The sequence below is a fragment of the Heloderma suspectum genome, chromosome 3 (assembly GCF_057233095.1).
Source record: "Heloderma suspectum isolate Gila_16-S chromosome 3, 16-S_ref, whole genome shotgun sequence".
Lineage (NCBI taxonomy): Eukaryota > Metazoa > Chordata > Lepidosauria > Squamata > Helodermatidae > Heloderma > Heloderma suspectum.
The window spans coordinates 39080572-39105103 of record NC_139460.1 but is presented as its reverse complement, the minus strand read 5'-3'; the positions used below and the strand labels follow the sequence as shown (position 1 = coordinate 39105103).

The following is a 24532-nucleotide window of genomic DNA, read 5'->3' as shown; positions in this document are numbered from 1 at the left end:
CAAGCCAAAGCTGGTCTAAGACATGAGAGGCAGGTAGGCAGGCAAGCCAGCACAGGTGAATATATGAACTCTAAGCGTGTAACAGCTTTTTGCAGAAATTAGAACTAATCAGAGCAGGGAACAATTGTTTCTACTGGGAACAATTACTCAATTTGAAGCACAGCCAAGGTGCAGGTGGGCAGAACTAAAGATAGCTTCCAGGTTTTGAAGATGCCTGAAAATGCAGACTGACTGCAAATGTAGTCATGAAGGGGAGAGATTCTGGCTGCCCATGACATTTCAGGTCTCTGATGTGAAGTCTTGAAGTGCTCACTGACTTTCTCCAAGCTGAGCATCAGCTGCAGGGAAACTGTGGTGGTAACACAGCGGGGAAATTGTTTTAAAAGAATGGAATGCAAGTGTCAGATGCCTGAAAACGAATTACAGCTGTTGCATACTGCCCTTGTAGGTTTTATCACCTTCCTCTTCTGACTTCTTCTAGTAAATCATCCCTACCAGTTTACTGCCAATTTACATTTCAATCGCATTCCAGAGGTAAGCAAAAAAACCCATCCAAATTCCTAAAGGTTGCATAACTTTCTTTGAGGAAACATTTTACCTATGTGAAGCTACATAAAAATGTATGCATTCACGCTCACTTTTGATGATTTTATAGTCATCATTTCAGGCAATAAATCCAATAAACTCATCTATAATGTGGGTGATTCATCTTGGTTTTTGATAGTGTAGGGGATGTAAAGTGAGAATGCATTCAAAGAAGAAGCTGGGAGCAAAGATCAAGGATTCCTTCTACCACATCTTTTTACGTCCACAGTTCTTTTGGTGTTTGGTCTTTCAAAGTGGCACATGCACAGACAGATATTTCTACAAGAGTATTAAAATGTGAAATTGTCATGGCCCAAGGAAGTTCTCTTAGCATAAGTCTGTGAATTTTGTGTGCAATGCTGTGCAAAAACACACCCAAAATATACAGCATAAATGGTTTTTCCAATTCAGTTGTCACATTGTACTGCGATAAAGTGTTATCACTCATTATTACCTATGAACGAAACAATTGTTAGCCAAGTGGCAGCCTGTCCACCACGATAAAAACAAAAGGATGCCATCCATCACTAGTTCCTTGAATAGACATCCCTGTGCCAGTTAACTGTCATGGCAGAAAAGGCCTCCTGGGAATGACAGAGTGTCCTTCTACCCTCCTCCCCACCCCCTCTCAGAGGAACGAAGCAAAAAAATTCTCCCAACTGGGCCAGAGAGAAAAGAGCAGCCTGCCTGCCTATGCATGTTTTCTGGCTTCATGTGGTGAGTGGGAAGGGGGATGATATGAGTTGCCTGGCTGGAACTTAGCACAAGCCTTGTTGGGCAAAAGAGAACTGGCTGGTAATGAGCTGGGAGGTGGGCTGATGGACTACTATGCTGGCTGCACAGGGAACGAGAGGAGGAGGAGGTAGAGAATCAAAGAGGAGCTATGCAGGCTAGCCTGGTGCAGGGCAAAGTTAACATGTCTGGCAGATTTTGGAGGTAGCAGCTGTAGGAACTTGCAAAGAATGCACACATTATTTTATTTATAGTTGCATTGATTTTAATGTGTACAGGATCCTCTTCATCAGCTTCCCCACTCCAAATGTAGTTATTCATGCTCTGTCCTCCCACATCAATGGGACAGAAAATGTATTGAGATCACACTTACAGGGAGGCTCATCTGCTCTAAGAGAAAAAGTACCCAAGCGGCATCCACAAAGGGTCATTTTTGCCCAGGTTTTTCAGAAACCATGAAGAAAATCTGATATAAAGTTTTACTCAACCTTGCTCTCTCAGTCAGGGATTTGCACTCTATGCAATGTTATCCAAATGTTTTACAAAACGGTAGGCTGAATACAGAGCTACAGCCACAGAACTCAATAAAGAAGGGGCTTATTCAGTTCAAGTATTTCATCACCTTCTGGACAGTTACATAAGAACCAAAGAATACCCAATACCCATTTTATAACCAAATATTATATTAAAGTCTCATTTGCATGTTCTGAACTCATTTCTGTATATGAGACTCTCATCAGCATGAACATAAAGATCATAAAAGTAGGAGAAAATATAACTTTCAATTAATTTGCAATGGTATATTTCTTTTTTAATGCTAAAACACAGAATTTTAGGGTTGAAAAGGCTCTCATGGTCATTATCACTTACATTATATCAGAAATTACTAAGGATAAAATATATCCCTGGAAGATATTTATTAAGATTCTTGCTCCTTAAAGAAGTAGATTAAACAATGTTGTCTTTAGGAATGCACTCCATTGCCCATTTGTTTGTCCAACTTTTAACATGCAGCCTGTATGTTATTGCCATATAAACCCTTTTACCATGACATATCTGGTTAGATGTATGTGTGGAAGCTCTAAAGCACATACAGAACTCTGCACAAAAGGAGCCACTGAAGGATCATCCACAACTGAATGTTCACGACATGCAATTAACCTGATATCTGAGTGAATGCGGTCACTGTGTTTTGTCTTTCATTTACTGATAATACAACTTCCTTTTGTGAATAGCTATTTTATGCATAACTGTCCTTCTTAAAATACGTTTTTCTAGAATTGCACAAAGCAACATGCAAAAGGTGTAAAAATATTAACAGATAAAAATGCAAATTAAACATACTTAATAAAAACATACAAAATTAAGGATGGCAAAATATGATTAAAAAAACACCTGTGCAAATGTAAATCATCTTTGAATTTAAAACTTTTTTTTGCTATGTGGGAAGAAGAATCTAGTTATGGGGGCAAAAGGGAGGCTATTCCATAAAGGGGGTGCCATAAGGAAAAAAAGCACCCCCCAATGAACCAGCACATTTTCAGTAGAAGACTTTCTGAGCAGAAACATACTTAAGACACAATCCTATGCATGTTTAGACAGAGAAAAGGCCTACAACTCCCAGCATTCCCCAGCTAGCAAGGGGAATTGTAGGCCCTTTTCTCTGTCTAAACATGCACAGGATTGCACCCTTACAGATCTTTGGGAACACAAAGCTGCATAGCAAGGCAGTCCTGCTCATCCTGACCCGCCTTTGCCATGTCACTCACAACGAAAAACTATAAGCTAGAACATTTGCTTCAACTGCCTGTACACATGAAAACATATCTTCAAATCACTTTCTTACATCTGGTCTGGAAATTCTTCTTTTTTATATATAGTTCCAAAAAGAGCCCTGTGAAGCATTTTTTTGTGCTTGAATGCATAAAAGACACTGTACATTTAAGGACAAGACGGCAAATGGAATTTTAAGACTGTAAGCCTCCAGACAGGGTCTCTTGAGTGTTCATTACTGTTGTGCAAAACCAAGTAACACTAGGTGCTATAAAACCGGACAAAGATGAAAAGGATATTAAGCTGTGGGTTTAGAAAGCAACATAGCAATCCAGAAAATAGGTGGAGTGGTTACATGTTGAATTGTTTGTTGTAGTCACAACCAAAGTACCTAATTGGCAGGCTAAGCGGAAAATGAAAGATGGAATGAGAACGAAAAGTTATGCACTTTCTCACTTCTGTCAGTAATTCAGCAGATCATTAGGAAAGTAATAGTCGTTTTTCTCTGTGTGTCTTCTGTGTGGATAATAATTCTTAATGTGTTACATCTGAACACTTGTTTTCTCCAGAGTTAGCAGCACCACCATTAACAGTTTTTAAAACTGCCCTTTAAATGTAGAGACATCACTGGATATGTATAAAAGGAAATTCATGTGTATTTTCAGGGTAATGTTGTGCTTGAAATCAAATATTTTGAGTATGATCCCGCTGAACTATTTAACTATGGTTATGAGATCAACTGGGCTATGGGCTCATGAGGTCCTTTCCTTTCCCACATAAACTCCCCTCCCTACCCCTTATAGCATTAACCATGGTGTGCAGGGATCTTTCAGCACCAATACTAATGCAAACCATGGTTAGCGCTTAATCAGGGTTTCATGCTAATCTGCAGATCATGGTAAAAGGTAGTCACAGTTACATCTGCACTGACTTTCATGCTGAACTACACCACTGTTAACACCAAAAGCAAGGGAGAATCCACACAGGAGGGAGTAGGAGACAGTGCCAGCTCCCAATCTTTTTAATTGCCGCTAAGAGATCTGGTTATGTCTGAACCAGCCCCATGTATCAGTATTTTACAAGACAGTTTCTGCAATGAATCTTATTGAACATAAGATTAATGGCAGTTCATTACCACTATACAAATAAGCTACCAACAACAGCCAACTTTCAGCTACACAGGTGAGTAAGAGCTGCAACCAATTGTAAGGACGAGATAACTAGTGAAAAGGAATCAAACATGGCAGAAAGCAAGGACACCAGCAATTATATGAATATGAGCTATCTATTACAAATTCCTTTCAGCAACCATACTCTATCACATGGGTAGTTATTCAATTTCATTGAAATTAGCCAGGGTAAATGAGGATGACACCAAAGAATAAATCCTTTCTTCATGAGCAAGTTTAAGTTTGTCCCTCCTAAACTGATGGGATATTGTTGCATGTGAACAGCCCTAGCAGTGGGATTTTGCATATGCCAATTAAGCATGCACGTATTTAGTTTTCTGTCTGCCATGTCTTCTCATAAAAATAGTTCTGTGGAAACTAAGATCTTCATGCTAAACCACCAATTGAACAATCTAAAATTCATCACCTAAGCTATTTGATTTCCTTTTCAACAGAACGGTGTATATAAGCATTCTTCTATGTGTACTGTGGTATAATGTAGTCAGATTAAGTACTGTATTATCTTCTTGTGTATATAAATTCCCTTTTAAATTCAAATGTTCACTAAAGAATTAAAATACAGGATATAAAGGTAATAAACATAACTAAGCATTATGTTCTTAAATCTCAGGGGATGACCCACACCAAGAAGATTTGTTTTGCAAGCTGACATTTGGGGTTAGGCTAGAAAACAGCTGTGATTCAAAGGTATTCAGCCTTTGAATACCTAGGATAAGGTATTATTAATCAAAATAAAGAAAAATAATTTGATTTAAAATTGATAGCTAGATGATTGAAAGTTCCATTTTAAACAGTAAGTTCACAGATTAAAATTTTACATGAAGTTCAATTTACACTGGCCAGGTGCCCCAAAATACCAATTTAAAGCAGTGTTATCTCCATCTAATCCTTGGTCACTCACATATGGGATAACTGGGCCACAGAAATTAATGTGTTCTCAAGAAACTGCACACTAGTAGGTAGTGTGTAGGTAGACAGCAACTACTGTCTGCGTACTGTGCATGCTTTGTGAATAAATAAAGAAACCTAGTCAAGCATCCTGGCCTGGGAATCTTTGGACTAAAGCAATATTCAGAAGCCTTTTTGGCAGCCTCTCCCAAACCACAGGAATCTGCCAGCACTGATAAAAAAAATTAAGATATAGAAACAACCGGACACCCTTTTCCCTTACGAGTCATAAAGGCCAGGCACTCTCTTTTAGGGCAGGTCCATCGACAAAATTCTCTAGAAATTAAGGGTAGCAGAAACTTCCTTATCCCAATCCCAGCCAGTGAAACCAGAACAGCCAGTTGGCAGCTACAAGAAATAAACTGGGTAACAAGTCATGCAAAATGCCAGTCACAGAGGGGGCAAAGCATACCCCTATCTTCCATGCTTATGCAATACTATAAATGGCAGTGACTACAAAAAAGGGGCTCAGCAAGAGACAGAAGGAAAAGGGAATGGATGAGATCAGAATTCCTGAAAATGTTTTGGGAACAAGGATTTGGATCTTACTAGAAGCCTCACGCACAAACATATCCTAATAAAACTATTAAATTTCTGTCATGAAAATCTTAGCCTCATGTAGCTAACACAAAAAGAGGTAAGGCAAAGCATTAATTCCCAATTTTGATATGTCCATAGTATTTTTAAGGCCTTTGGGCTGCATAATTTAGAAAAAAAAAAGGGTTCAGTTGATATGCCCGTTGCGACCATAACTGGATGGAGATTGCTTGACTACAATTAACCATGCTCTTGTAAAGGCAGGCTACTTACCTGTAACTGTGGTTCTTCGAGTGGTCATCTGTGCATTTACACATATGAGTTCCCGCCAATATCCTCAGTTCCTTGAGACTGCCTACACAGTCTCGGATCCGAGGAAAACCTCAGTATCAATACCAATACTAACACCCAATACTGACACCGAAGAGGGGACAGTGGGTGGGTTGTGTAAGTGTACAGATGACCACTCGAAGAACCACAGTTACAGGTAAGCAACCTGCCTTTCTTCTTCATGATCTCTGTGCATCACACATATGGGCAACTAACAAGCCAACTTACCGGTGGTGGATAGGTGTGTCATCATAATACCAATGACAATACTGCTCTTCCAAACGTGCAGTCCAATTGTGCATGCACATCTAACTTGTAATGCTTCAGAAAGGTAGATGGGGTATACCACATTGCAGCTTTGCATAGATCCTGTAACAGCACCCCTCTGCCGAAGGCTGTAGATGTTGACATGGCTCTCGACAAATGTGCCTGGATTCGAGGCAAAGTCTCCTGACCTTGTAAGGCAGTTTTATAGTCTGAACTATCCAAGCAGCAGGCCTTTGGGATGATGCAGATAAGCCCTTATTGGGGCCCCCATAGCAGAAGAATAATGTCTGTGACTTACGAAAATATTCAGTTTGAGCTCTGTAGAGCCAGAGCCCTGCGAACATCGAGGTTATGCAAGCGTCTTTCCAACTCCAACGATGGTGAAAAGAAGAAAGTTGGTAGGCCCACAGATTGGTTTATATGAAAGTCTGACACCACCTTAACAAGAACGGTTATGTCTGGTCAAAGGACAACCTTGTCGGTATGAAATACAATGAATGGAATGTCAATACAGAGGGCACACAATTCACATGCTCTCCTACACGAAGTAATGGCCACTAGGAAAGCCACTTTCCAGGAAAGTAAATTGATGTCAATAGTAGCAAGGGGTTCAAATGGCTTTGACATCAAAGTTCACAGCACCAAGGAGAGATCCCATTGTGGAGCTATTCCTCTAACAAGAGGAACTAAATTCCGTTGTTGTTCAGTCATGTCCGACTCTTCGTGACCCCATGGACCATAGCATGCCAGGCCTTCCTGTCCTCCGCTCTCTCCTGGAGCGTGCTCAAGTCCATATTCATTGCATCAGTGATGCTATCTAGCCATCTCATCCTCTGCTGTCCCCTTCTCCTTTTGCCTTCAGTCTTTCCCAGCATCAGGGTCTTTTCCAGAGAGTTTTCTCTTCACATTAGGTGGCCAAAATATTGGAGCTTCAGCTTCAGGATCTGTCCTTCCAATGAGCACTCAGGGTTGATTTCCTTTAGGATGGACTGATTTGACCTCCTTGCAGTCCAGGGGACTCGTAAGAGTCTGCTCCAGCACCACAGTTCGAAAGCATCAATTCTTCAGCGCTCAGCCTTCCTTATAGTCCAGCTCTCACAGCCATACGTTACTACTGGGAAAACCATAGCTTTGATTAGACGGACCTTTGTCGGCAAGGTGATGTCTCTGCTTCTTACTATGCTGTCTAGGTTTGCCATAGCTTTCCTCCCAAGGAGCAAGCATCTTTTAATTTCATGGCTACAGTCACCATCTGCGGTGATCTTGGAGCCCAAGAAAATAAAAGCTGTCACTGCTTCCATTTCTTCCCCTTCCATATGCCAGGAAGTGATGGGGCCAGATGCCATGATCTTCGTTTTTTTAATGTTGAGTTTCAGACCAGCTTTTGCACTCTCCTCTTTCACCCTCAACAAGAGGCTCATTAGATCCTCTTCGCTTTCTGCCATTAGGGTGGTATCATCTGCGTATCTGAGGTTGTTGATAATTCTCCCGGCAATCTTAATTCCGACCTGTGATTCATCCAACTCAGCGTTTCTCATGATGTATTCTGCATATAAGTTAAATAAGCAGGGCGACAATATGCAGCCTTGTCGTACTCCTTTCCCAGTTTTGAACCAATCGGTTGTTCCATGTCCGGTTCTTACTGTTGCTTCTTGACCCTCGTATAGGTTTCTCAGGAGACAGGTAAGGTGGTGTGGTACCCCCATCTCTTTCAGAATTTGCCAGGCACTCTGTCTATCAGGTCTAATCCCTTAAATCTATTCGTCACCTCCACTGTATATTCATAAGGGATATGATTTAAGTCATACCAGAATGGTTTAGTGGTTTTCCCTACGTTCTTCAATTTCAGCTGAAATTTTGCGATAAGAAGCTCATGATCTGAGCCACAGTCAGCTCCAGGTCTTGTTTCTACTGACTGTATAGAGCTTCTCCATCTTTGGCTGCAAAGGACATAATCAATCTGATTTCGATAGTGACCATCTGGTGATGTCCATGTGTAGAGTCGCCTCTTGTGTTGTTGGAAAAAGAGTGTCTGCTATGATCAGCGTGTTCTCTTGGCAAAACTCTATTAGCCTTTGTCCTGCTTCATTTTGTACACCAAGACCATGCTTGCCTGTTATCCCAGTGATTTCTTGACTTCCTACTTTAGCATTCCAATCCCCTATGATGAAGAGGACATCTTTTTTTGGTGTTAGTCCTAGAAGGTGTCGTAGGTCTTCATAGAACCGATCAACCTCAGCTTCTTCAGCATCAGCGGTTGGGGCACAGACTTGAATTACTGTGATGTTGAATGGTTTGCCTTGGATTCATACTGAGATCATTCTATCGTTTTTAAGATTGTACCCCAGTACTGCTTTTCCCACCCTTTTGTTGACTATGAGTGCTACTCCATTTCTTCTAAGGGATTCTTGCCCACAGTAGTAGATACGATGGTCACCTGAATTAAATTTGCCCATGCTTGTCCATTTTAGTTCGCTGCTTCCCAAGATGTCGATGTTCAATCTTGCCATCTCATGTTTGACCACCTCCAGCTTACCTTGATTCATTGATCTGACATTCCAGGTTCCTAAACAATATTGTTCTTTACAGCATCAGACTTTCTTTTCACCACCAGACACATCCACAGCTGAGTGTCCTTTCGGCTTTGGCCCAGACACTTCACTCTTTCTGGCGCTACTTGGAAATTCCCCCTGCTCTTCCCCAGTAGTATATTGGACACCTTCTGACCTGAGGGGCTCATCTTCCGGCGTCATCTCTTTTAGCCTTGTGATACGTTCCATGGGGTTTTCTTGGCAAGAATACTGGAGTGGGTTGCCATTTCCTTCTCCAGTGGACCACATTTTGTCAGAACTCTCTGCCATGACCTGTCCGTCTTGGATGGCCCTGCACGGCATAGCTTATGGCTTCACTGAGTTACACAAGCTGCTTCGCCACAACAAGGCAGTGATCCATGAAGGGGAGGCAGTGATCCATGAAGGCCATGCAAAAATTGTTTGGTGAGTGGATGTAAACACCAAAAATCCCTGTATCTGTCCTCTCATTACTGATACAGCTGCCGTATAAACTCTAATCGAAGAGTATTTAGGACCCTTTTGAAATAAGTGGTGAAGAAATAACAAAACATTTGAAATCAAACAAGAAAGCGGGGAGAAACCCTTATTCCTCAAATTTCTGGAAAATTGTCCATTTGCTACTGTAAGAATGATGGGTAGCCAGCCTCCTCACAGCATCCAATACTTGAAGTGGAGAGGGTAAGGATCTTCTCACTCCCACTGATAAATCCTCCACACCGTCAGCTCCAGGTGTCAGATCCTCCCCTAATCCTGAGATTAAACTCCCTATGAGTGGAAGACGAACGAAATTGCCCTTGGCCATGTCTGACAGGATCGCAAACCACGGCTGTCTCGGCCACCACAGTGCGATCAGTTGGTCCTCTCTACTTTGATCTTCACAATCACCTTCAGTAGGAGAGGAAAAAGGGGAAAGAGACAGAAAAATGCCCCACTCCAGTGGAGAAAAGTGTCTTCCAGGGATAATCGGCCCACCCCTGATCTTGAGCAGAACATCTTGCATACCACATTCGACGAGCTTGCAAAGAAAGCCACTGATGGGTGCCCCCACCTTTGAAGAAGCTTGTGTAGGGTGACCGGAGACAGTTCCCATTCGTGAGATGTTCGAAATGTATGACTGAGTGAATCTGCCAAAACGTTGTCTGTTCCTGTGATGTGAATCGCTGTTAGGCATATACCCCTGGGGACAATCCAATCATACATTTTGAGGGTGAGTCCCACCAGTTTGGATGAGTCGGTGCCTCCCTGCTTGTTTGGGTGCCAAAGAATGGAAGTGTTGTCCGTTAGAATTTGAACGTGTCTGTCTATCAGACAAGTTGTGAAAGCTCGTAGCACCTTCCGCACTGTAAGTAGTTCCAGAAAATTTATGTGAGTCCGACACTCTACTGTCGACCATAGACCTTGAATTTGCAGGGGGCCACAATGAGCTCCCCACCCAAGAAGAGAGGCATCGGTGGTTACAACCCAAGATGGAGGGGGCTGCAGAAAAATGTTGCTTCAGTTGAGATTGTGAGGATTCATCCACCAGTGAAGCAATTGAGCAAGGTGATCTGGGATCATGAGTCAGGTTTGATGAGCATCGGTGTTGTTGTGGAAAACACAAATGAACCAGTTCTGCATGGGCCTCATTCTCAAGCGTGCCCACTCCACTATTGACACCATCACTGCCATATGCCCTAATAGACATTGGATAACATGCATGGAAGCACATCTGTCTTGGTACAGAGTGCTCACCAGATCTACCAATTGGATCACACGGACCCGAGGGAGTTAAGCACGACCTGTCTTGACGTCCAAGAGTGCCCCTATGAATTTTATGGTAAGAGTAGGAGATAAGCTCAATTTTTCCTCATTGAGGCAGAGTCCCGAAGTGTCAAGAAGATTCCAGACAAACATGATAGAATGATCCAATGCCTCCTTGGAAGTGTCGACCAGAAGCCAGTCATCCGAGAATGGGTAAACTTCGATGCCCTTGAGCCAGAGATATGCACAACTACTGACATGCATTTCGTGAACACCCTCAAGTGCCATCACCAGGCTGAAAGGCAGCACATGGAACTGGAACATATCTGGTCCTACGGTGAAACAAAGGAACCTCCTAATGTCTCCTCCACAGCTATGTGGAAATAAGCATCTTTGAGATCCACCGCTGCGAACCAGACACCCTTTCGAAGGAGGGGGAGAATTGTTGACAGAATCTCTTGGGTGTGATGAACTCATTTAACTTGCACAGATCCAAGATGGGATGAAGTCCGCCATCCCATTTTGGAACTGTGAAGTAATGGGAGAAAAAACACCTGCTCTTTTGTCTGGGAGAAACACACTGGATGGCTCCTTTCCAAAGAAAAGACTCTGTTTCTAGATGTAACGCTGCTGATGGTGGGGTCACCTGAACAGGTCCCATTGGGGGAAGAATGTCAAATTCGATCTTGTATCTGCAACAGACAATAGCCAACACCCATTGATCCGAAGTTATCACACACCAAGCTGGGAGGAAGAAGGACAGATGGCCATGAAACTGTAGAACGGGGAGATGAGAACTGATATGAATGAAGACAGAGACAGACGCCGCTTGGAGAAGATGTCCGCCTTAGTACAGGGTGTACGAAACCTAGAAGCAGAGTACTGCTTTCTTTGCTGTTGCTGGCGTGGTTGGTACCGAGAGGTACGGTCTGCAGTTTTTTCCTCATAATATGGTGGCTGTTGTCTAAACCAGCACCAAGACCTGTATTGCTGCTGCTCTTGGGGCTGTCCGATTCCCATCTTCTTGAACGTTGTTCTCACTTTCTGCACGGAGTCCATTTGGCTATCCATTTTAGAACTAAATAAACCTTCTCTATCAAAATGTAAGTCTTCAGTTCTAGAACAGACCTCAGGCATTAAGCCGTGGACCACAGCCATGCATGATGCTGTAGTGCATCTGATCCACCATGGACTTCGCAATCCGCTTGATGATGGGTGGTATTAATTTGTTGGCAGGAAGTCTAATTGCCTCCACTTGAAATGCTCTGGCCAGTTCCCTCTGGTCCTCTAGCAGGTAAGTACACATCCATCTTCTGCCACAAAAATAATTGATAATGGGACATCATGGCTTGGTAGTTAGCAACAAAGCTGCATATGAGTAAAATCTTCATCCCATAAGGTCAAGCCTCTGCCCCTCTTTATCCACCAGCAACGCTTGAGATCGCTGGGACCATCCCTGACTAATTCAACTATTACTGAGTTGGGGCATGGATGCAAATAAAGGAACGCAGCATCCTTTTCCTGTACCTTATCCATTGACTCCAATCTTTTTGAAGTAGGAGCCATAGAGGATGGGGCAGATTGCTTCACCATCTGGAGAAGAGTCGGCAGAAACAGGATCACTACAGGTACTGATGTCTCAGAGTACACAGCATCAAAGACTGGATCCTGAACCTTTTCTGTCGGCTGTTGTACTTCTGTTCCTAAGGACTGCACCATTCATAGAACTTGTTCTGAAAAATGGCCCATATCCTCCAAAGGGGAAGCTCTATCTCGAGCACCTACCACATCATTGGGAGACAAAAAGAGACAGTGGAATGGAGGAATACGATGAAGAATCAGACTGATAGTCTTCCACTGAATCATGAGATAATTCCATCTGAGTGACAGCCTTAACTTGATCACTTTGCTCCTGTACAGGCAGAGATGGCAAGGGGCAACTAGCAAGAGTCTGATCCTTATTGCTTCTAGCCCTTTGTAAAGAAGCTGAACATGGAGGCACCGGAGGTGGCGGTTGAGAAACATCAGTATCTGGCAGACACGAAATTGAGGCAGACGGACAAGGTCTGTACCATGTAGAAGTTGCTCCTAAGTATCTCCCACAGCCATAGTACAGATTATAATCTCTTCTGAGTCTCCAGTCATCGCATTTGCAGGACCTCGGAGGAGGCATGGACCAGTGAAGCATCGATCCCAATCCCGTTGGAGAGAGCAAAGTCGACTGCAGTAGTCCTCTTCATAATAACGAAGGGGCGACCAATGCCAAGAGGTAAGGTCCCTTGGAATGGAGGAAGATTGTGTTTGTCCGTACCAAGAGGACTGCAATCCTCAGTCACGAAAGTGTGCTTCTGGAGATTTAGAGGGTTGGTCCCGAGGTCTGGAATCAGGTCAGTGCAGAACAGGAGAGAAGTCTCTAATCTCTCCTTTCGAGACTGAAGATGGAGGGTTCAACGGTACAGGGGCAGATGGTACTGAGGGCAATGTTGGAATCGGTGAGTTTAAGAGCGGGGGGAGGGGGGATCCCTGACTCTGACGTTTTTGGTGGAGTCTTTTTAACCTAATTTTTCCTATTTTTCTTAGGTACCGTCTCCGGTGCAGGCTTACTACACTTGGCCTTTATGGAGATCTTTTAAGCCACCGACACTGCCAGTGATGGCCAGGTGTGGCTTCAAACGGCCAGGTCCGTTTGCTCCACCTCCGACAAGGATTGGGGAGGACAGGCTAACTCAGAGATTGGCATCTCCTTAGATCCTGAAGCACCCGATTGAGATTGAGGCTTCTGGGTGTCCACTGCTTGAAGAGCCTTTTGCCACAAAATCACCTTTAATCTATCAGAATGATTCTTACGGCTTGTTTGGAGAATGATTGACAATGGTGGCAAGCCTCCATGACATGAGCCTCTCCAAGGCAAATAAGGCATAAAGAATGACCATCAGAAGGCGGCAATTTGCTGTCACAGTGGACACAGTTTCTGAAGGGGGTCTTCAGTGCCATACCCTGATAAGAAAAAAACTAATTATTCAAACTACTTTTAAAAATATACATACATACATACATGTAACAAGAGAACAGCAAGAAAAACAGAAAAAGAACCTCAGCACTATACTCTCTAACAAAGACAGACGAAGTTCCTGAAAAGGCAGCTGTAACAGCGGTCAAAAAGGAACTGAAGAGATTGGTGGGAACCTGCTCAGACATGTGCAGTGGGATGGTGTGGGAGGGTTCCTGCCAAAAACAGCATTCCTCAGCTATAGAATTTTCCCGAATAGAGGCTCCGCACAGGCTCAGAGCCCATATGTGTGATGCACAGAGGCCACGAAGAAGAACCTACCTTTTTAGACGACTACAATGCACTGTGCATGCAGCTGCCTTTAAAAACAGTTCAGAAACCACAGTTGGTCTAGAATAGGGCCACAAGGTTATTAACTGGGACTAGATGTTTTGACCACATTACGCCTGTGCTTTGTCAGCTGCACTGGCTCCCATTCCATGTCCAGGCCCAATTTAAAGTGCTGGTTTTAACTTTTAAAGCCCTAAACCAATCTTCCTCAATCTGGTGCCCTCCAGACATTTGGCATGACAACTGGTAGTGGGCTCTCCCACGCTGGAGGCATTCAAGATGAGGCTGGACAGCCATCTGTCAGGGATGCTTTGACTTAGATTTCTGCATTGAGCAGGGGGTTGGACTCGATGGTCTTATTGGCCCCTTCCAACCCTACTATTCTATGATTCTGTGATTCCCTGCATTCCTGACTATTGGCTATGCTGGCTGGGGCTGATGGGAGTTGAATTCCAAAACATCTGGAAGGCACCCAGTTGGGGAAGGCTGCCCTAAATGGCTTGGGATCCAGGTTACCTGGAAGACCACCTTCTCAGTGAACCTCAAGATCTTTTTCAGAGGCTCTGCTCTAAGTGTCCCCAACAAATGAAGTGAGATGGGTAATCACAAGGAAGAGAGCCTTTTTGGTAGTGGCATCCCGGTTATGCAACAGCCTTTCCAAAGAGGTTTGCAGCGTTTGCCTGATCCAAATGAAGATCTTTTTATTTACCCAGACCTTTTAAATAACTTATGACTTAAAGCCTGGCCCTTTCTGCTTAAATACATGTTTTAATTGCATTTTAAATTTTAATATTTTTATGAGATGCCCAAAGAATTTGTTTTGTGGGGCAGCTATATAAATATAATAAATACATACATGCCTACATACATACATACACACACATTAATTAAACAGAGGTATTCAGCATGAAAGTCAAAATTCCTTCTCAGCTCCAATTACACTCACTCATGCAAGGAACTAGATAATTAACAGAATTTTGAAATGGCTAGCATTGTCAAAAAGAGGTGGGGGAAAAACCAATTAATTAAGAGTTGCAGGAATCCTATACTCATGCCTTCTGATGGAATTGCTTGCACTAGGCTTCTCTAGACTTATTTAAGTGATCAGGAAAACCTATTCTCTCAAAAACGACTGTTGTGTTAAAAGGTGTGTATTTTAAGAGCATTTGTTGCAATTTCTTTTTTATGTTTCATAATACGTATTGCAATGTTATCAACACAGTCCAAACTATCATCCTTTTTAAAGCAAAGCAGTTTGTGCCTTAGAAATGCATACCTAATACAAAACCCTATTTAAATTTTTATACCAATAGTTTCTCACTGTGAAAGAACCAGTCATTTGGCCAGAAATACAGGCACTTCTGAGGAACAGTCAGACTGTTCCTTCCAACCCAACCAGCAACAGCAATCCCAGTCTCATGGGGGGGCTTCCCTCTTATGATCAGGTGCCTGGACGTAACTGCATTGTTTGAGCAGAGTTTATAAGATTATGGTTCCAACTGAAGTAAATGGAAATTTTATGCGATGGTTTTGAATCAATACAGCTGGAATAGAAGTACACAGCTATAAATCATAGCAAAATGTGCATGCACACTTCTAAAGACTTCCAAAGCAGTAATAAGTGTGCTACTTTCTACATTCTTCACAAGGCACTATTGAGCTCTAGAAACTATTATTCATAGCATCTAATAGCAGGAAAACTACAATAATTTTATTGAAAGGGATATAGAGGATGAAATACAGTTATCCACACTGATGGATTAACTAACTTTCATATCTATGTATCTTCAGTTTGAATCTTCTTTCCCATTCACACCTCCAGCCAAATCTCTGTGGAAAAATACAGCTGAATATAAGCAGTTCAGAAGCCATAGGACTGCTCTGGGAAAATTAGATGATGAAATGTTCAGGATTGAGAAATATCTTGCTCTCTGTGTTTGTGTGTATTTGTTGCAGCAAAACAGGGTCTCTTCTTTAAATAAGGAACAGGATGTATGGAAGAAGTGCCTGCAGGCTCCCAGTCAGGTTAGAGCCTGCATTGTGCCAGGTACCGTGCCTACAAATTATGACAGAATTATGTATTTCACTTCAGTAGCTTAGTATCTAAGGCTGCATTCTCATATGCCCATGTTGCAGACACTGGACATTCCACATGACCACCCCATGACTGCCAGCAAGGCACTGGCATAATGGAAAAGCTGTACACCATTATGAATTTTGTGATCGGCCACGGCCCATAAAAATCTTGTCCAGAGTTCATGGACTCTTTCAGGAACATGCCACAGGGCACAGGCTCTTCTGTTATACCATATGCATACTGTGCCTGGTGCTGTGGCACAGAAATAATCCATGGGACTTCAGCCTTCAAAAGAACAGAAAAATACACGGTACAAGATAGATGAGTTTCTTTGTCCACGGAGCCACAGTCCTTCTTTTGGAAACAGAGGAAATTAATAAAAGGGATGAGCAAAATCTTGGGAAGGAATTATGGGGCTTTTTCCTTGAGTGTTTCAGGGAAGACAAAACTTTCAGGTCTCTCTTCTCCATGCAGTTTTATTTTCTTAGGATGCAATCCTATGCATGTTTAGATATAAAACAAAGTCCTACAACTCCCAGCATGCCCCAACCATGCTGGCTGGGGACTGCTGGGAGTTCTACGAGTTTTTTCTGTCTAAACATGTATAAGATTATGCCCTTAGGCTCCACCAGCCATCAACCCACTTACTAGGGAGAAGGCCCCATTGAATTTAGTGGGACTTACTTCCAAGTAAACATGCATAGGCTTCACTGCACATTTCTCCCTCAAAATATCTTGATGAAATACCTTGTTGATGATACCTAAGTTTCATTCTATATAATCAGGCACATGAAGGTGGGTTCAGGAGTGAAGAATGCATGAGCAGCGATTACAGCTAAAATGCTACAATGGTGCACTGTTATAAAACTTTCTTCTTGTAATAGTAATGAAATTTTAAATTGCACGTCAGGTCATGGTTCGCTCATCCATGCATGCAGCTGCTTCACAGAGGTTCCACTGAATTTATCTCCATCACATATATCCTTAAAACCGCTGCTGAGTTATAACTAACATTACATTTACACAGTGGAAGGTTTGTTTTTGTTGTTCAGTCGTGTCCGACTCTTCGTGACCCCATGGACCATAGCACGCCAGGCCTTCCTGTCCTCCGCTCTCTCCCGGAGTGTGCTCAAGTCCATATTCATTGCATCGGTAATGCTATCTAGCCATCTCATCCTCTGTCGTCCCCTTCTCCTTTTGCCTTCAATCTTTCCCAGTATCAGGGTCTTTTCCAGGGAGCTTTCTCTTCGCATTAGGTGGCCAAAATATTGGAGCTTCAGCTTCAGTATCTGTCCTTACTATCTACCACCTACATATATTTTTCTGTTAGCATTATTTTTCTCATGCAAGAAAAGGCAGGAAAGCACATAAGAATAGTCCTAACATGGCAACCACAATGGTTAAGTAAATATAAATGCCTCTCTGCCCACCTGCTCCCATATAAACCTGCCTGCTTTTTAAGACCCTTATGGAGGACTTGTTCTAGTTGCCTCCACTTTCTAAAGTTAAGATGGGTGGCTATCAGGTAAAGGTCCTTTTCTGTAGTAGTGACTAATTTGACAAACTTCCTCCCTTTAGCTATTATCCTGGCACCCACTTAATTGTATTTAGCAGGTTTGATTAACTGAATTTTGCTGCTACTGTTGATACTGATCCATGTGTCCTTTGTTTTGCTGAGATGTATTACTGATCAATTATGATTATATTTTTTTAAAAATAATTCCATAAGTTGCCTTGGGGACTGTGATCAAAAGGCAGGATTAAATACATGCATACATATATCCACATTTATACAGTGTAAAGAAGTAGCATTTCAGGAGGTCTGTACTTCAATTCCCAAATATTTCTAATATTTATGCAAAATATCAACTGTTGGTTAAATCAACTTTACTCATGTCAAATAATGTAGTATAATGCAATTAACCTCTTGATGAACTGCATTCTCATATATTATATTTATATTCCGCCTGACCTCTGGGGACCTCAAGGCAATGTATGTAGGTTTCCCAGGCAGTCCCCCTCTGGCCAGTGACCAGATACTGCTTAGTTTCAGCAAAGCTGATACATTACATGCATTCAGGCCACATTCTGAATTCCAGGGTATCACTATTATAAGATGGCATTATTCTGTTGGATGCAGTGAAATAAATCTTGCAAAACTATTAAAAATAAATTATACTAGCTTTAGTCAATATTCAGAAGTTTTAATTTCTCTTTGACTTACCAGAGGTTCTGCCATGATGATGCTGATCTTGCGTTCGGCCTGGGTGGTAAAGTTAACAAATAAGCTTTTCAAGACATATTCCCCAGGTTTACTGTCTGGATCAACATTGATGGGCAGCATGGTTGGAGGACCCTTTTCCCTTTGCGTGCCAGAAACTGATGGGACTGGTGGCTTGATATATCCGTTACCCACTGGAGATGCTGAAAAATAAAGAAGTAATATATCCTTAATATCACATAACTTAGATTATGCAATATACTGTTTTGATATATATAATATAATCTCACCCACAGGCCTTGGGCTATGTAGGATTAGATTTTCTCCTAATGCTAATTTTTTCTTTTTTTTTCTTTTTATTATATTTCTATACTACCAGTCAAGGTGGTTTACAAAAATTTCAAAAAAACAAACCCATGATCAAATAACTACATAGTAAAAAAAACCAACAACCTTGAAAAGCCATTAAAAATTTAGAGGCCAAGATAAATACATGTGTCTTGACCCCCTTCTTGAGTATAGATGGCAGAATCCAACAAGGCACTTATGCCCCTGCCGATTATCTTGCACCCCACAAACTGTGTTGCGCAAGTGGTGGGTCCCACCAATTGCATCGCATGAGCAGGACCCACCACTTGCACAACAGAGATTTAGCACTTCCTAGAGGAAGCCCTGAAACGAACAGAAACAATTCTCGGCTGGGACAGCTCGGCGGAGCCCCCTTATGCGAGCTCCACTAACCTGTCCTGTTCCAGAAATTTGCATTTTCACTTGTTTCCAGTTTCCTCGGAAGCACTACATCTCTGTTCTGCAAGTAGTGAGTGCCACTTGTGGACGGGAATTGGTGGGGCATAAGAAAATCAGTGGAGCCATAAGTGCCCCATTGGATTCTGCCCAGAGAGAGTGGGGACCAACCACAATTTCAAAGGGAGTGGTTACAGAGTTTGGGAGCAACACAGGAGCAGGCCCTTTTCCACATGTCTGACAAGCAGGCTGCGTGTCTTCCAAAGGGCCTTTGCTGCTCATCCTAACAACTGAGCAGGGTCATATCAAGATAGGTAGTCTGTCAGACAAGCAGGCCCTAAGCCGTTTAGAGCTTTAAAAATTAAAACCAACACCTAGAATTGAGCCCAGAAAACAACGGGCAACCAGTAAAGATCTTTCAGTATTGGGGTGATGCAATCATAATCCCACGTACCAATTAGCTGCCTAGTTGCTCCATTTTCCACCAACTGAAGCTTCCAGGCACTCTTCAAAGGTAGCCTGACATAGAGTGTATCGCAGTAGTCTAACCATGATATAACCAAGGCATGCATAACCGTTGCCAGATCAGATAATTGCATGGATAACTGCCACATCAGGAGCGGGATGGAGGATTCTCACCTGGGGAGGGGAGGCTTAAACTTCTCCACATGCTGTATTTTGAAGGACACCCCCACACATACCCCAGAAGACCATGGCTGGTACAAGGAGTACGTAATTTCAGAACACCCACATAGATGAGATTTCTCATGGGAAGGGAAAGCTACTGATTAAGGAGTCCAGAAAACCTCACACTAGGCCTGAAACTCTAGATACAATCTTACATGTAAGGGTAGAATGATTCTCTCACTGCACTCTAGGATGCAATCTAAGCAGAAAATGCTGGACAGTACACAGAACCCTCATAACAATGCCTGCTTCTCTTTTAAAGCCCTCATACTGAAATATGCTTATTACTGGATTTTGATAATAGCTGATATTAATTAGGGGATGACTGGGGTAGGTGCCAAAATTATTTCCTTAAACCAAATGCAAATTACATAGAAGGAAAAAATGTTTTAAGCAACATTTATTTTGAGATTGTTCTATTGTTTTCATAGCAAACACTAGTAAATTGACTGCTCCTTGCCAGGCAGAAACTCTTTATCCAATGTGAGAGGTTCAATCTCTCCTTTAAAGCCAAGTTCCATTAAATTATTTAAAAACTTGCATATTCCTTAACCAACTTGCTGGTCCAAAGATATAATTTTACCTAATTCGTATCTCATGCCCTTTGAGATCAGATTCGATAATGCTTGCTCTTCAAATTCCATTCTCCTGTGCTCTATAGGAGGGTATAGCACAGAAGACTGGAATTTGAAGAGCAAGCAGTATCGAATTTGGTCACACCGAATTTCCCTGAAGAAGGACCTACATTTGGTCCAACACTTGTTGGAACTGCTCATTTTTGTAGAATAAAACATCTCTTTTGCTTACCCCATTGCTTTTTGGCATCCTTTGTGGGGTTTCCCATTTTGATGGATTTTCTTTGAGATCAGCACACTAATCAATATCAACTGAATATGGAATATTTCTGGCTGATATTTCTCCAGATATCAAGACGTCTGGGTACTGCAGGCTATCCCACACTACTGGCAAAAATAATTGCTGTCCAACATTAAAAGACAAAGTATGCTCCCCTGCAACTGTAGAGAACAGATAGATCTCTCAAAAAGTTCACTCTATGTAACAGCGGTCTAGGAGCCCTGGATGTTTTCCAACATCAGCTGGGACACCGACAATCAGACATTTTCCCAGCACAAGGAGTTTTATTTATATGCATAAGCATACCAAAAGGATAAACAGGCTAGTTGAACCTAGTTTCCTAGTCAAACCTTGTTTCCAGGAAATATTTGCACACACGGAACACCTCAAACTAGGCTCCATAAGCAACTTGAGGACACTATGAAAACATAAAGCCAAGGTGTCCAGCTATTACCTAATTAAAAAGAAATCAAGCAGATTTCTCGAATACAGACATATTTCAGTCAACCTAGGATAACATCAGGATGTGACAGGTGAGTCAGAACTACTTTATTATTAACAACCACTGTTGTTGGAAATGGCATAGCAGAGCTCATGCAGATACCAAAGCTGCAATCCTATGCACATTTACCTGGAAGTAAGTCCCACTGAACTCAGTGGGACTTACTTCTGAGTAGAATCCTTAGGATTGCATTGTAAATGGCACAAAAAGGGCTGAGAGGGAATGATATATATAGGCAGAATCAAGACAAATTTAAAAATAGGCTTCAGTGTTAATTCCTATTTTGTTGCTGTAATTACATCTTAGGAATTCACATCCTGTCTTCTCTTGAACGTTTCCAGACCTACAAACTTCAAAAATTTGCCTAGATCCACAAGATTTTTTTTTTAAAGTCACGGCAACAAAACCTGTTGAAAATTCAACGGATATTCTGTAACAATACATTTTATTCCCCTATAATTTCATTCTGAAAGGTAGACAAAAAATATTAAAATATCTCTGGCATTACTAAATTGCAGACTACTCTCACCATTTCAATATATTTATATTCAAGGCACACATCCCTCAATTTCCCATCATCTAAATGTGTGTCTTTGCTAAAGATGCACCGCAGATAACAAGAGACAGACTCAAATGCCTTTCACTTTCATCCAAATAATTAACTTGAACTAGGTTAAAATAGTATAATTTAAAATGTAAAAGAATTATAGCAACATAAATGTCCTATTCATGTGCAGTTGCATCAGTAAGCTATTCCCCCCCCACACACACACACACATCCCCCCCCCACACACACACGGAAGATGTATTAATAAATAGGTTTCCTCCCTTGAAATTCTTTGGCATGGAATGAAACCAGTCTAATATACATTTAACTCTTGTAGTATACTGCTGTTTTCTATGATAATGTAGAAATACAGTAGTTTATGTACTACACATGCATTACAAAGATGGAAAAGAGAAATAATGTCACCTCCACAGTGTTTCAGATACATAATAAACTACAGATATCCCCTGAACTCAAAACCCAGATAAACTAAGACAAAAATCTTACACACACAATTTTTCCAGCCCAGAAAGTAAATGTCAGCCAACAGCAGGTTGTGATTTGTTTGTTTTTTCTTATTAAATAAAAGTGTGGTCCTTAAAGTTCTGAAATGCATTAAACGCTAGTGCAACAATCTAAAATACAGACACGTGGAGTTTCTTTTTACCTACCAAGTCCTTTTATTAAGCTGATCACACTGGATCTTCTCCAACAAGCTAGTGAAATCTCCATGAGACTGAAAATACCTGAAGAGTTCCAATCTTTAAAATAGTTTTGTTTCTAAAACTGAGGAAAAAATGGCTTGCTTCATGATCCTGGTTTGGTCTTTTCACTATAGAGATTTCATTTCCCCCAGATTCAAAGCCAGGGCTTTAGGTTTTTAAATGCTGAAAACCTGCAGTAATTGAGCTAGAGCAGGTTTCCAGATCAGAACACACTTCCCATAACCAAAGGGGTAATTTTTAGCTTCTGTGTACGATGATGACCTACAACTTGCGGAGTGGCTGCCAGTCTATATTTATCCACAAGCACATACTATACTGACAGATTATCAAAACTACTTCAAGCACTCCAAGAACATGAGACTTGCTTGTATAGTTCAGCATAAACAACACTTGCATACCAACAACATGCATTATCACACAGACCTGGCTGAAGGCAGCATTTCTCTCCTAAATAAAGAGATAACACAGAACGTGTGATAAAGCCTTTGTTTTGTAACTTAGGACTCTGGGTCACAAGTATAAACAGTGTGAATTCCTTGAGAAAAAACTGGCATGGTATCCTTTTTTCTATGTCAGGAGAAGTGTAAAAACATCCTCAAGGGAAATTACACAGTGTACATGGGCTAAAATAACTCCAAGGCTGCACACTTGCTTGACAGTAAGTTCCATTAAACTCCATAGGACTTACTTCTGAGTACACAGTATAAACATGAGTTTATGGGATAAAGCGTATGTAAAATTACTAACATTTCAAAAGGCGTAAGATGTTACGAACTGCCTTGATCAAAATGTCAAATGGTTTGGTCAGAGGAGGCAGGATTTTCACTGGGGCTGCCTTTGAAAACTGCTCAGAAGCTTCAGCTAGTCCAGAATGCTGTGGCCAGACTTTTGACCAGAACTGGTTTAAGGCAGACAGTTAGAGAGAGCATATTAGAAAGGCTCCCTTGGTATAAGAGCTTCACTGGCTTCCAGTCTGTTTCTAGGCACAAGTCAAAGCACTGATTACGACCTATAAAGCCCCATATGGCTTCTCCCATAGGAGTTTGCCTCGGTTTCAAGATCATTGGGGGAAGCCCTTTTCTGGGTGCCAGTGGACTTGGCAAGCCACTCCCAGGCTGTGGAACTCCCTGCCAAGGGAGGCTAGCTTGGCTCCCTCTCTGCTGTCCTCCCACTGGCAGGCAAAGGCATTTCTATTCAAGCAGGCCTTTGGAATGTAAGCTGGTCTGTTGGGTTGGCTGTTGTTTTTATTCTGTTATTGTTGTGCTTTTAATCCATTTGTTTTATGATAGTTTTAATTATGTTTTATTTTAAATGTTGTATTGTGTTGTTGTTAGCACCTTGAGTGCTATTTCCTAGTAGAAGGGCAGGGCATAAAAAAAGAAAATGCAGAAGGTCCCAGGTTCGATCCCCGGCTTCTCCAGGTAGGGCTAGGAAAGAATCCCGCCTGAAGCCCTGGAGAACTGCTGCCAGTCAGTGTTGACCATACTGGGCTAGATGGATCAAGGGTCTGAATCAGTATAAGGCACCTTCCTATGTTCCTAAAATTATCAAGCTATCATTCAAAACAACAGCAATAATAAAAACAAATATTTTAAAAGAAGGGATTCATTATCTCCTGGTCCCATTAATTTCATGAATGAAAAAAGGATTAATTCACAAATGTTTGGTTTTTCGCTAACTGGGTGCAATTCAGCATCAGGTGTTTTTGTGTGAGGTTGGTCTACATAAGGAGGCTTGGGTAGACGCCAACGCAGATGCAAGCCTCTATAGATTTTCCTCCTCTTCAGTTTAGGGTGAGTTCACACTTCTCCCACAAGGTTACTCGCCATGTTGTCTAGACAGATGTCAAAAGCAACAATTCCCCAAACAAGTCTCAGCAGGCTAGAGTCAAAGAGCAAGACGATTGAAGGCCTCCCTGACAGCAATCTGAAGGATGGAGGAAGGATTTCAGCCTTCTAGATTTGAACTCCTGGCCTGTTTTTAAATATTTAACGTATTCAAAATAATACACAAATCTGCATTACATCCTCTCAGAAGATCAAGAATACATCATAATATGTAATTAAATATTTATAATATATCAGAACAACATCTCAACAGTAACGGATTGGTTGAACTGCCTACCATGCACCACCGTGATTAATTTTAATCAAAATGTG

At 41.8% G+C, this 24532-nt stretch overlaps 1 protein-coding gene across 1 annotated transcript in view; it reads right to left on the bottom strand.

Annotated features, from left to right (window-relative positions):
- FRY (FRY microtubule binding protein) overlaps window positions 1–24532 on the bottom strand; it is a 261267-nt gene that overhangs the window by 179352 nt on the left and 57383 nt on the right. Inside the window, exon 2 of the mRNA XM_084842986.1 lies at window positions 18317–18516. Coding sequence (XP_084699112.1) covers window positions 18317–18516 — 200 coding nt within the window. The remainder of the gene's footprint in view (window positions 1–18316; window positions 18517–24532) is intronic.